Raw genomic sequence first — 14,548 nt, 5'->3', positions numbered from 1 at the left:
CAAAACTCAACTCGATGTTTTTTTGGAAGAAATAAATGGATGGGACTGGCGAGCTTTGTTGGGCTGAATGGCCTGTTCTTGTCCAGATTGCTCTAATGTTCTTATCATAGTCCATTGCGACTCCTGTCTAATCTCATCTGTCCATCTAATGTCTTCATTTCTAGTCCTGTCCATCCTCGTCACACTCAATGCAAATCTTAACATCTTTAACTCTGCCACCTCCAGCTCTGTCTCCTGTTTTTTGGCCAGTGCCACCGTCTCCAGCCCATATAACATAGCTGGTCTCACTACCATCCTGTAGACCTTCCCGGCACAGTGGCCTTCATAATTTTTAAAAGAAGGAAATTGGAACAACCATGACTCTTCCTAAAGCTGTCTGGCTGGCTAAACTGAGTCTGAATTATGGGAGAAGGGCCTTGGTAGGACAAGTGACCCAGAACCTAATGGTCACTCTGGCTGAGCTCTGTGAGGAGAAGGAAGAAGGTTCCAGAACAACCATCACTGCAACACTCCACTTTATGACAGAGTGGCCAGGTGATACATGAAATGCCACGTCTAAAAAGGCACCTAAAGGACTGTGAAAAACCAAGACACTCTGGTCTGGTGAACACCAAGATTAGTGTCATGTCTGAAGGAAACCAAGCACCACTCATCACCTGCATTCCAGCCGTGAAGCATGGTGGTGGTAGCCTCAGGACTGGGAGACTGGGAGACAAGACAGGGTTATGGAAAACTGAATGGAGCAAAGTTCAGAGATCTCATTTAAGAAAACCTGCAGTAGAGCAGTCTGGACCTCCGATTAGGACGAAGGATCAGCTGCCAACAGGACGATGACCCTAAGCACAAAGAAAAGGCAACACAGGAATGGCTTTGGGAGATCCCTGTGAATTGAATTCAGATTTGAACCCAATCGAACATCTCGGGAGAGATCTGAAAATGGCTCCTCCTCACTAACACTGTTTTCTCCTTCTCACCTGGCAGCCTAGTGAGGGCACCTAGGCCCGCTCCTTCTGGTACCCCGACCATAAGAACCCTGGCTGCCCGAATGGAGCTGTCATTTTAGCAAGTGAGACCCACCGGACGGAGCTCATGAGCAAACTGACCCTGCACTACAAACAGCAAGCAATCGGGGGCTCTGGTCCTAAAAACAAAATGGCGCCTTGGAAAGACGTAGATCAGAATGAACAGTTTCAAAAACATCCGTAATCAAAAAAATAGGCCAGACAAATAAATTCCTTAACCTTTTGTAGAGGCCAAGGAAAAGGCTAATAAAAATAAATTAATATTAAATGAAATTACTAGGGCGGCACGGTGGCGCAGTGGGTTGCACTGCTGCCTCACAGTTAGGAGTTCCCCTGGAGGTGAGGCCACCTGCCCATCACTGCCCTCAGCCCTATAGAGACTGAGGAGAACCCACAGTCCCTTGCAGTTCATTGAATGTGTTGGCATTGGCGAGTTTTTGTTGCCTTATGTATTGTGCACCCGGGTTCACTTCCTGGGTCCTCCCTGCGTGAAGTTTGCATGTTCTCCCCGCGTCTGCGTGGGTTTCCTCCCACAGTCCAAAGACATGCAGGTTAGGTACACTGGCGATCCTAAATTGTCCCTAGTGTGTGTGCTTGGTGTGTGAGTGTGTGTGCCCTGTGGTAGGCTGGTGCCCTGCCCGGGGTTTGTTTCCTGACTTGTGCCCTGTGTTAGCTGGGATTGGCTCCAGCAGACTCTCGTGACCATATAGTTAGGATATAGCAGGTTGGATAATGGATGGATGAATTGATGGATGGATTGAATTATCAAACATGAAAACCAAAGTCCAGATCATCACGGCACAGTGAGGTAGTTGTGAGATGTGATGTCCTCTCGGACTAGAAGTCACGTCAAGTCCTGTAGTGCGACGTTAGCCTAACGTGAGTAAAGCTCGATGGTTTGTTTTCTCTTATTTCAACACCGTAATAATAAAGCAAAATAAATGACCACCAGGAAGTATGCAATGAGCCACTAAGTTTGTAAATAAGCAAAGTAAAAAATAATAAAAGCACAAAACAGCGGGGCCTTCTACAGATCACAAGAGCTCATCATTTTAGGGTTCCTGTGCTATCACTAGACAGACGGTGGGATAACTGAAGGAATTATCAGATGAGTCCAACCTGTGGGCCTCTGGTTCCAGGCTCTCCATGACGGCCAATTGGTCCTGAATCTCCGGGGTCCCCCTAAGAAAATAAAAAAAGAAATGAAACAAAATGTCAGAACAAAGACAAACATGCATAGTGCAAGCAAAGAGAGAAGATCTGGCCAATCAGGTTCTTCTCCCTAGCTGATGTCTACATCATCCCGTTAACTAACTCCATCATTTTCTAAAAAGTCACCGGGGTCTCGGCTACAGTCATGTGACGCGTTCATTTGCTGCTGATTTTGATAACCCAGCTTGTGACTGTGGTGTCCCAAAGTGAACGCACTTCCCCTTAATCTCCATTAGGTGTCCTCGCGCTTCACTGTTTAATGAAAGGAACGTTGATGGATCACATTTTTAACATTTTTCAGAATTTATCAGCCTCCATTGTGTTATGTTGAACAATTGGAAAAAAAAGTAAAAACAACTGAATTTATTTTAATCAGAAAAATGTTTTTATGTGTAACAGAAACACGTAAATTCCAAAATGTTAACACAAATACAGTAGGAGGATGCATATTTAGTACACGTCTGTCGTGTGACATATTTTGAAACTGTCACCTTACAATCGGGACAGCAGAGGTTTCTTTGCACACTTCTCTTATATTTTTCCGTTGCTTGCACATGAGAGGGTAGAACGTCGGCACCTGATCCGCACGATCAACGCGCCCCTTGTGTCAGCGTCTGATGATCAATTCACATCGTCGTCATTATCACTTGACTCGACTAACGATTCAGTTACAGCCAGCGGCGTCAGCAGGGTCGGTGATTCTCAGTATGGTAAAGATCCTCACTTATGCGCCAGCCTCAGGGCGTGTACCTTACCTCCTCTTAGCTAGCGAATGAGAGAACTATTTAATGAAATTAGATCGGGTTTTTTCTAGAATTTTCTTGAACATCCCGCTTAATTTTGCGACTTATCATATCGTGCTAAGAATCATAGTTCGCTTGCAGGAGCGATATATTTGCGCTAATCTGAGAGAGAGGCTGCAGCCGAGGAGAGCGGGGAGCATGACGTCAGGAGTGGGGAGCCGGGCAGGGGCCTCCTCACTGATGTGCCATCCACCGTTTGAGTCGCTGTACCTCACGCTATGTTTTGGAGTGTACCTTGCCTCCGCTTAGCTAGCAATACCTGTTTGTTTATTGATTTGTCCTCTTTCACTACTACGTGGGTGGAGCCGCGGGGAACGGCTAGTATATGATAATCAAAACTTGTAAAGAAATATATTTAAAAGCAGTGGTTGTATTATCAACTGCCAAAAATGTAACAACACTGGAAATTCCTTTATTTTGACCAGCAACACCACTAAAAGTCTGCATTTGAATGACAATCCTTGAAAGATGGCACCACACAGAGTGGAGGTATTGATGCCCACCCATGTGCCACAAACTACTGAGTCACATAATCGTATCACAGTTTGGGGTCTAGTTGGTCACCAGAATTGGGCTTTTTAACAGAATATATAAAGGCCAAAGACCCAGTCTGGAAGATCCTAGGACAATCACCCAATGTTCTTCATCATTATTCACCATTTGCTGTATTTCTGCAATGATATTTTTCCTGTCACTGTACATAACTTTGACTTTGCTAGTTAATAAATTGTTAATTACTGCATGCCACGTCTGATCTTTGATTCTGCTTATCGAGACTATTAACACTGTAATGGTGAGCACACACCGGAGGGTCACAGTTTCAATATTCATAATCGTGAGCATTCAGCTAACAGCTCAGTTCTGAATTAAACGTAACACGCGTTCAGTTAAGCCGCCTGACCTCTGAGGCTTCACAAGCTAATGAATGGCGCTAGGCCTCTGAGGTTACAGTGGTGTGCAAAAGAACTGAATCCCCTTGAAAAGCATCCTGATTACAGTGCATCCGGAAAGTATTCCCAGCGCTTCATCACTTTTTCCCCATTTTGTTATGTTACAGCCTTATTCCAAAATGGATTCAATTAATTTTTTTCCTCAGAATTCTACACACAACACCCCATAATGACAACGTGAAAAAAGTTTACTTGAGATTTTTGCAAATTTATTAAAAATAAAAATCTGAGAAATCCCATGTCCATAAGTATTCACAGCCTTTGCCATGAAGCTCCAAATTGAGTTCAGGTCCATCCTGTTTCCCCTGATCATCCTTGAGATGTTTCATTGGAGTCCACCTGTGGTCAATTCAGCTGATGTGACCTGATTTGGGAAGGCACACACCTGTCTATAGAAGGTCCCACAGTTGACAGTTCATGTCAGAGCACAAACCAAGCATGAAGTCAAAGGAATTGTCTGCAGACCTCTGAGACAGGATTGTCTCGAGGCACAAATCTGGGGAAGGTTACAGAAACATTTCTGCTGCTTTGAAGGTCCCAATGAGCACAGTGGCCTCCATCATACGTAACTGGAAGAAGTTCGAAACCACCAGGACTCTTCCTAGAGCTGGCCGGCCATCTAAACTGAGCGATCGGGAGAGAAGGGCCTTAGTCAGGGAGGTGACCAAGAACCCGATGGTCACTCTGTTAGAGCTCCAGAGGTCCTCTGTGGAGAGAGGAGAACCTTCCAGAAGGACAACCATCTCTGCAGCAATCCACGAATCAGGCCTGTATTGTAGAGTGGCCAGACGGAAGCCACTCCTTAGTAAAAGGCACATGGCAGCCCGCCTGGAGTTTGTCAAAAGTCACCTGAAGGACTCTCAGACCATGAGAAACAAAATTCTCTGGTCTGATGAGACAAAGATTGAACTCTTTGGCGTGAATGCCAGGCGTCACGTTTGGAGGAAACCAGGCATCGCTCATCACCAGGCCAATACCATCCCTACAGTGAAGCATGGTGGTGGCAGCATCAGGAACTGGGAGACTAGTCAGGATAAAGGGAAAGATGACTGCAGCAATGTACAGAGACATCCTGGATGAAAACCTGCTCCAGAGTGCTCTTGACCTCAGACTGGGGCGACGGTTCATCTTTCAGCAGGACAACGACCCTAAGCACACAGCCAAGATATCAAAGGAGTGGCTTCAGGACAACTCTGTGAATGTCCTTGAGTGGCCCAGACTTGAATCTGATTGAACATCTCTGGAGAGATTTTAAAATGGCTGTGCACCGACGCCAACCTGATGGAGCTTGAGAGGTGCTGCAAAGAGGAATGGGCGAAACTGGCCAAGGATAGGTGTGCCAAGCTTGTGGCATCATATTCAAAAAGACTTGAGGCTGGAATTGCTGCCAAAGGTGCATCGACAAAGTATTGAGCAAAGGCTGTGAATACTTATGGACATGGGATTTCTCAGTTTTTTTATTTTTAATAAATTTACAAAAACCTCAAGTAAACTTTTTTCACGTTGTCATTATGGGGTGTTGTGTGTAGAATTCTGAGGAAAAAAATGAATTTAATCAATTTTGGAATAAGGCTGTGACATAACAAAATGTGGAGAAAGTGATGAAGCGCTGTGAATACTTTCCTGATGCACTGTATTTGCTTGACAAAAGATTTGTCCACCTGTTTATCCATTCGGTATTTTTAATGTGCCGTAACAACACATTTCGCACTAAGTATCAGAGGTCATTTGCAGGAGTGATGTATTTGCTATAATCCGTGATAGAGGCTGTGGGCCGAGGGGAGGGGGAAGCGTGACATCAGGGGTGGGGAGCCGGTGCAGAATATAAAAAGGCCAAGGACCCAATCTGGAAGATTCTAGGACAATTACCCAGAACACATCGGTGCTCTTCATTATTATTCACCATTTGCTGTATTTCTGCAATAATATTATTTCTGTCACTGTATTACATTTTGACTTTGCTAGTTAATAAATTGTTAATTACCGCATGCCACGTCTGATCTTTGATTCTGCTCATCGAGACTGTTAACACTGTAATGGCTCATTTCCAAATTAAACGTAGCACACGTTCAGTTAAGCCACCTGGCCTCTGAGGTTACAGTGGCGTGCAAAAGAATTCAGTCCCCTTGAAAGTCACCCTGATTCTCTGCATGACAAAACATTTGTCCACCTGTTTATCCATTCGGTATTTTTAATGTGCCTTAACAACACGTTTCACGTTAAGTATCATGGTTCGCTTGCAGGAGCAACGTAATTGCACTAATCCAAGACAGAGGCTGTGAGGGAAGCGTGACGTCAGGAGTTGGGAGCCGGACGGGGTCCTCCTCGCTGTCCTGTTTCACTACGACGTGGGCGGAGCCGCTGGGGACGGCTAGTCAATGCATAAATGAAGAGCCACCTACATGATGTGACGCTACTGTGCAGCCATTTCATGAGGCTCCCGGTGCGCAGCTCTTCTGCTGATGTTGCCTTCAGGCCAAGTTTATAACTTGACGCCACAGAGGAGAGGACATTTTTACACAGCTGAGCACTTGGCTGACCTGTTCTGTTAGTTTGTGTGGCCAACCACTTTGGAGCTGCGCTGCTGTTGCTCCTCGGTGCTTCCAAATCATAATAATTGCACTTCCAGTTGTTCCAGGGAAGAGCTAACTGAAATGTCAGACACTGACTAGTGACAAAGGTGCCACATTCGGAGTCATTGAGCCCTTCAGCACAATCTCCCATTGTGTGTGTGTCAATGGCGAAACTCTGAACAGGTGTCTGCTGATTTCCTGCACCCGCTAACGTTGGCGTTCCTGAATCCAGTCATTTGGGGGGCTGTCCTCACCCTTCTGGACACGTAGATCATGTCTAAGCCGTACCTTGTAACAGAAAAGTGGCACAATGGCTCACATATTTCATTTTGGGGCTCATTTGCTTGGATTACCTTCAGTTTTGGCCAAGGCCGTTATTTTTTTATTTTGCTCTACGGAGCTTCGCGGTGTGAGAGAACAATTTGAAAAAAAATGGATTTTGTGCTAACTGGGGGTTTCTTGGTCTGGCGCCCTCTGGTGGGCACTGTCGAAAGTGCTTTTCGAGACTTGCATGCCCTGGGACTCCTAGTTCATCGCAGTATTGTGCAGGTTATCCTCGTACCTGGACAGGTTTATCTCAACATTCTCTCGTTTTCTCAACCACACCTGTAAAGACCTGTGTGAGCGTAAGGTGAATTGGCCCATAAGTGTGTGTGTGTGTGTGTGATGGACTGGTGTCTTATATCCAAGTTTGGCTCCTGCTCTGTGCTCCATGCTGCCTGGTCAGGCTCCCCTAAAGTGGATTCTAAATGAAGCCAGAAGGACTCGCCTGTTGCGTCACAACGCCTTCTCAGCATTTGTGTAATTTTCTCAAATATTCCTTCATTTTAACTAAAACCCAAGGTGCTTTTTTCAAAGCTGACATGCTTTTCTAAGGAGCAAAAGAAAAGAAAAACAAAAGCACTTGATTGATTGAACACAGAGGGACACAGCTGGACAGGAAAGGAACCGGCGACGCCAGCTGGCAGCAGTGTGGTCTACACAGGCTGGCAGGGGCCGAGCGAAATCATCAGCAGCAGCAGCACAAACGAGAGCCGAAATGTCACTACAAGGGTAAGGCAGAGAGGAAAAATCACCGAGGCCGGCTGCCATCTGCCGACTCCTTTGGAAAACACGACGGACTCTCAGTTCTAAAATAATCCTCTACAGAAGATAGAAACGCTCACACTCACACACACACACACACTAACACACACACACTCACACAATCTCACACTCACACAGACATATAAACACATATTAACAGGAAGCATTCAGACCCTTTGGTTGATTGAGTCGTAGATTTAACTTTACACGGACACGTTTTTCACTTTTGACAGGCCATCTCCACTCAGCAATGGTGTCATCCCGACCGAGTGAGCACACGTCTTCAGAAAGGCTTGCAAATTTATTAAAAATCAGAAGCCCCTGAAAACTTTCTGAATTCACTGAATGTGTAAAAACCTTTGACACCTATGAAAGAATGATGAAAGGTCAGAACACTTTCAAAAATATTGGCATAAGTAGCTTGTGCAAATCAATGAAACTTTCTGCTTCTTCCCAGTTTTATTTCATGATTTGTTCTTCTTTGATATTTCACTACAACAAACCTTATGAGACTTCTGGATTTTCTTTAGCTATGTGTTTGACTTTTGATGGATGCGACTTTGACAGCTCACAAACCACACAACTCCTTAAACTACAAAGTAGGCCCTCCGACCTGCACGAAAAACCTGGGGGTCAGTGGCAGAACTGGCCCTCCAGCCACCATAATAACCTCACACTGTCCCATTCCATCTGTTCTAGTGTGGTCCTAATCTGGGATCCTGAGGTGGTTTGTCATGTGGTGGGTGCGACAACGCGCTGTGTCAGTGCAGGCTTCTTACCTCTCCTCTCCTTCTCCAGGAATTTGGAAAACAAAATACAAAAAACAAACACAGCTACAGACTACAGAAGACCTCGAGACCACACATACACACTCCAGTGACAAGAGCCAGGCCTCCACACTCTGAGCTCTTTACATATCAAGAATGATGGGGACACCCGAGTGGTCACAGTCACCTGCTGGTCACTTGGCCCAAAGCTTCTGGGAGCCTAAACACAACAAATGGCATTTTCTACCAGTGTTGATAAAAAAATGTTAAACATTGACCAGAAACAAAAAAGAGCATCCTGTACTTTGGTCTCATAGTCACCTTTAACCAAAAATACATAACGAAAACTATGTAACATATACTGTATATAATATTATATAAAGATATAAAAATACAGTAGATTACCTCATTGTCCCAATGTTTTTGTTCCTCACTTTATATCAGAACTCTGATACAATGATAGATAGATAGATAGATAGATAGATAGATAGATAGATAGATAGATAGATAGATAGATGAAAGGCACTATATAAATGATAGATAGATAGATAGATAGATAGATAGATAGATAGATAGATAGATAGATAGATAGATAGATGAAAGGCACTATATATGATAGATAGATAGATAGATAGATAGATAGATAGATAGATAGATAGATAGATAGATAGATAGATGAAAGGCACTATATAAATGATAGATAGATAGATAGATAGATAGATAGATAGATAGATAGATAGATAGATAGATAGATAGATAGAGAGCACTATTTAATAGATAGATAGATAGATAGATAGATAGATAGATAGATAGATAGATAGAGATAGATAGATAGATAGATAGATAGATAAATGATAGATAGATAGATAGATAGATAGATAGATAGATAGATAGATAGATGAAAGGCACTATATAAATGATAGATAGATAGATAGATAGATAGATAGATAGATAGATAGATAGATAGATAGATAGATAGATAGATAGATAGATAGATAGATAGATAGCACTATTTAATAGATAGATAGATAGATAGATAGATAGATAGATAGATAGATAGATAGATAGATGAAAGGCACTATATAAATGATAGATAGATAGATAGATAGATAGATAGATAGATAGATAGATAGATAGATAGATAGATAGATAGATAGATAGATAGCATTAAATGCTTCATTACCTTCAGACCAGGGGGTCCTCGTCGACCTTGTGGACCCTTAAAAATAAACATAAAACACAGCAGTGGTTAGCAGTGCACTTTGAAGAGGCCAGCAGGCTGCGTCACGTATTAAATGTGAATATGGTGGGCACGCAGACCGTCTTTGGTCTATTTTTTAAGGATTGACCTTTTTCAACTCAACCTCAGGCACATATGGACTTGATCTGCAGGACTGGTAGGACTTTACTATTCTGAGATTGCCGTAATTAAATCCTGACATGACGCCATTTTGACTAAAGGTAATGTGGATTTTGCTTTTTGTACAGTTGACGTGGCCTTCACACAGCTCATATTTAAGATCAATTTAGGATCCCCAAACCATCAAACCTCAGAATAAGACAAACGTGACACCACAGGCACATTAATGGCGGTGCACTGAGGCCGAGTAGATCCTGACAAAATCAAATCAGCTCAAATCTGACATTTGGACCAGCAGTGTATTTCTGCAGATCACTTCACTTCTAGTTGCTTTCACTAATTATTTCATCTCCTTTGTTTTTCAGTTCTGTGTTACAATATCCTTTTTCTACCCACATCAATGAAACAACATTTTAAAATTGCTTCTGAACGCCTTAAGCCGTAAGAGAGACCTGTGGACTTGCTGTGTCCTCGTGCCCTGCACAGCATGACAATTGTAGGACATCACACATCCGGAGGTCTTGGAGGAGGCTGGTGGTTTTCCTTCTTTTTAACAGAACACAAGAGACGTTATGGTAGGAAGGATCGTTTCTAGTGGTGCTGACTTTCAGCCAAACCTCTGCCTGTTTTTCCACCCATTGTCTTTTTCTTTTATGCATTTTGTCTCCATATGCGGATGATGGAGGGGGCGGGCCTTGCTGACATCACAGCGATGGGCCCTCCCCTTGCTTTATAACAGCCTTTATTCGGGTGGCTTGTGTTTCTGTGTCTCCAGCTCCTTCTTTGATCTTTGATTGTGTAAGTGCCTTTGCCTTTTTGATTTTCTGGTTCTGAACTTTGTTTAAATGATTGAATTTTCTAGATTTCAGATTTGGTTTGCCTTTGTCACTCAAGTCCCTTTATGACTCCGCTTGTTGCCTTTTGTTCTTGATGGGTGTTCCTAAGAATTATTTAAGAAGGAATGGCCCCACATATGATGTAGCATTCGGCTCGTCTTCATGTCTCATTATGTAAGATGTTAAACTCTTGGGGGTTTTTCCACCTGCTTCGGCCCCTTAACCTGAAAACCCCTCATTTTAGGCCATTTTTGTACAGGAAATTTCATCCTGATGATAAAGAGTAGACCAATAGGCATCTCCAGAAGAACTTGAAGTTTTGTGGGCCGCATCAACCCTTTAATGGGATATGAGGTGTCAAGGGTACTCCTTTTTACAAAACTGGAAAAACAGGGATCAATAATATCATCACGTGGAGTGTCCTTTTATTCTATTTCAAGGTAATTGATCACAAATATGATCATATTTTTGATATTTGCTTCTTTACGGGTGGTCCTAGCCCCCTGAAAGCCTCTCCCAGAAGGTTAAAATTGCCAAATGTTTCAACATAAGCATGTGGGGCGTGATTTTCAACTATTTCAAGGTCACTTATTATGAATACGATGTTATCCTAGATCTTGGCTGTGGCACGAATATGCGTGAGAGGGTCACTTCCCGGGTCCCTACCAGGTATGCAATTCCACTTCGGCTGAGAGGGGGCGCTGCCGCTAACCTTGTCACCTTCCTTTGTCTCCACAGTGCCAAAGCAACTTCCCATTGTGGACAACCCACTCCGTCCCTTGCGGTCCAGCCGCTATAACACCCAGGCGCTCCAGAAAGGTGGAGACGGAGCTCCGAGACCAAGCGACCAGCTCAAGGGAGCCGACTGGCAGCCGCCCTAAGACTACACGTACTTACATCTTGGAACGTTTTGTTTCATGTGTAGCCAATGTAAAACAAAAAATAGAAAAAGCAAAAATAGTTCATTAGTCTTACACATTTTATTTTGTTGTGGAGTGTGAACTTCACCAAAACTTTGTAAATTGAAAATAGAAATTAAGTTAAGTGTGGTGTACTGGGCTCCTCCTAATCAGTTTCTAGCGGGGCCGTTGTTAAACGTAGCGCATCTCATGTACCTCCTGAGCTCTTCCGCGCTTTCTCTCAAAGCACAGTGGGCGCTTGAGACGGAACGGAGACCGGGCAGCGTATGCCTTAATACTGCCCCATTCTACTTTTGGGTAAAGGAATAAACGGGTTACTCTTCACGATCCTGGATGTCCACGGCTCTTCATTCCACTGAATTTCAATCACTGCCAAACAAAGTTGGTTACCCCGGCGCCAATGAGCATCTGCTTTTGTTGTAAGTTGTCGTGTCTGTAGTAGTAGCAGGGGGTTGTACTGTGGTTGCCATTATTTTTTTTTTTTTGTTATAGTTGTTTGTTGCTTTGCATAAAAGGAGTTATATAGTTATAATACAAACTATTAGTTATAGTTATAGTTATTTGATATTTTGTTGAGAGTTATGTTGTTATTCTGTTTATTTAGTTATTCTGTTTGCACTATTACTACTGATCTTCTTAACTCTTTATTACCTTATCTTTATTCCTCTTGTTGCACTGAGCATGTATATGACAAAAGAATTTCCCTCGGGATAAATAAAGTTCTTATCTATCTATCTATCGATCTATCTATTATGGCCGAAGGGACCTGAGCTGCCTCAAAACCTTATTCAGTTAGCCAATAAAAGGGGTCATTTTGCTTGACTTCTTGTTGTAAGTTCTTAAAAGAATTAAACAGGACAACCCGGTTGGTGTCCCGACATTTCTTTTCTCCGCAGTGTTTCCCCTCTACTGACGACAAGCTGAACAAAGAGTGGACTGCGTGCGTCAGGCAAAGGTGGTGGTCAAAAATCAGAAAGCAAACCGTCAACAACACGGGATGACAAAAAAGGGCAGAAGTGGCAAAGCCAAACCACGGGGCTTCCTGTTTCTTGCCCTTCTGCTCATTTCTTCTGTTTTATTTTTTTTTTATTAATTAGTGCGTGATTTTCTTTCACAACAGTGCTGTCACGTCTATTGGTTACAGAATTTGCTTTTGGTTTTCTTTCTTGACATTTTCTACTTTGTTCTTCACTAGCATTGAACCTCAGACTTACTCGGTTTCCTGGAGGGCTGCCACTTCCGGGGATGCCATCTGGTCCCGTGTCACCCTGTGGAAAGACATGAGACAGTAAGACAGGACTCGACGCTGAAAAGACAAACAGCAGAAAGCCAATCATAACGAAGATCACAGCTCAGGGGCACGAGAGACCACCGGCCACTTCAAGGGCCTGGGTTCTGTTGTCTCTGAAGAGGGGGCTCATTACGTGAAGACGTTTCAAGGACTGAGCAGACAAATAAGAGACCTGCTAGAATCTGGAGAGACAACCAGATCAGCCATAAGGCAGAGTTCAGCTTTCTGTGTGTTCTGCTCCTGTCAGTCTTTTCACATACGTGTGAATCCTGGACCTGCGACTTTAACAGGCTCTTCTGCTACAGATGATGTAATGCCAGCTTATTCTTATTCTGCAGTGAAAAGTCCAAGCAGTGGAGATGAGGGGCTACAGAACCGTGCTGGGAATTTCCTACTTTGACCATTTCACCGAAGACGAGATCTGCCGCATCGACCAAAACAATCAGGCAACTATGAAGGCCTCCTCACGATAGCAAAGAGGTCAAGTCAAGTCAAGTTGAGCTTTATTGTTATCTCAACCGTATACTGTACATTAAACTACATAACGTATATACTCACTGTGGAGCTTGACCTGGACACAGACAGGCAGACACGTTGTAATCACTCCACACATGTTTATTATAGTGCTCTATTATTTACACAAGTGCCACAGTCCCCAAAAGTCCCCAAAGTCCTGGCCAACACACACAACACCTTCACTTTCTCTTCAGGCCGCCTCCTGATCTCCTCCCAGACCTCATCCTGCTTCCACCCAACTCAAGTCTCCACATGAAGGGAGGCGGCCCCTTTTATAAGCACCCAGATGTGCTCCAGGTGTGTCCCGGCAATCTCCCACCGACACGCCCCAGTGTGGCGGAAGTGCTGGCTGCACCCCCGGAAGCACTCCGGGTGTCCCTGCATCTCTTGCCCCCAGCACTTCCGGGTGTGGCAAAAGTGCTGAGATCCAGGGCTCCCAAGGCATCCGGGCGCCCCCTGGCGGTGATCACGGGCCCCTACAGGGTTGAGCTTGATCCCCATAGCAAACAGGAAGGCGTAAGCCCTCTTCCGGTTCTCCGGGGCGTCCATCACGTATAAGTCAGGTCTTGAAACCCGAAAAATCAATCATAAAATCAGACCCCGACTTATACGCTCGTTCAGAAATGCGACACTTAAATTTTATTTTTTTTACATCTTCTTGCCCCCTCCAATCTCACATCAGTTTCTCAAACGCATCGAAGTTTGTTGCAGCAGCGCAGTTGCCAATTTCTTTCGCCACTTCAGTGACTTTTAATTGAAAACCAGCTTCACATTTTTATGATAAAGGTGTATGAGGGTGTGAGATACAAAAAACACAAATCAGTGCAAACGTCACTTCAGAATAGTTCAGATATTACCGTGTGGTCACGTGGGCACAATCCATAGAAAAAAAAATGCTCTGTGCTTTGTGGTTACTCTCTCCGGTGGGCATTAGCATATCGTAATCTCGTGGACCAATAGCGTGAGTTTTCCGCCTTCGACTTATATGGCTAACATTATAAAATACCGGAAATTATACAGTAAAATCAAGCCCGGCTTATCAAGTATATATGGTAATTAAATAAAATAACGTCCTCCAGGACCAAAGGTGTAACACGACAAGACAACGGCACCAATCAGACAGCACTTCAGACGGATCACAAGAGTATGAATTTGAGGGGGAAATAAAAAATATAATGTCTACACATATAGCTGCACATATATACTAAATAT

The 14,548-nt window shown here is 43.8% G+C and overlaps 1 protein-coding gene across 4 annotated transcripts in view; it reads right to left on the bottom strand.

Annotated features, from left to right (window-relative positions):
* LOC120515362 (collagen alpha-6(VI) chain-like) overlaps nt 1-14,548 on the bottom strand; it is a 325,957-nt gene that overhangs the window by 143,481 nt on the left and 167,928 nt on the right. For all 4 annotated transcript variants that reach the window (XM_039736240.1, XM_039736241.1, XM_039736242.1 and 1 more), the window contains exons 22-24: nt 12,744-12,797; nt 9,597-9,632; nt 2,142-2,204 (exon numbers count right to left, since the gene is read on the bottom strand). In XM_039736240.1, coding sequence (XP_039592174.1) covers nt 2,142-2,204; nt 9,597-9,632; nt 12,744-12,797 — 153 coding nt within the window. The remainder of the gene's footprint in view (nt 1-2,141; nt 2,205-9,596; nt 9,633-12,743; nt 12,798-14,548) is intronic.

The sequence above is a fragment of the Polypterus senegalus genome, chromosome 15 (genome assembly GCF_016835505.1).
Source record: "Polypterus senegalus isolate Bchr_013 chromosome 15, ASM1683550v1, whole genome shotgun sequence".
Lineage (NCBI taxonomy): Eukaryota > Metazoa > Chordata > Cladistia > Polypteriformes > Polypteridae > Polypterus > Polypterus senegalus.
The sequence above is the reverse complement of the archived record's forward strand: the minus strand, read 5'-3'. Positions and strand labels throughout refer to the sequence as shown.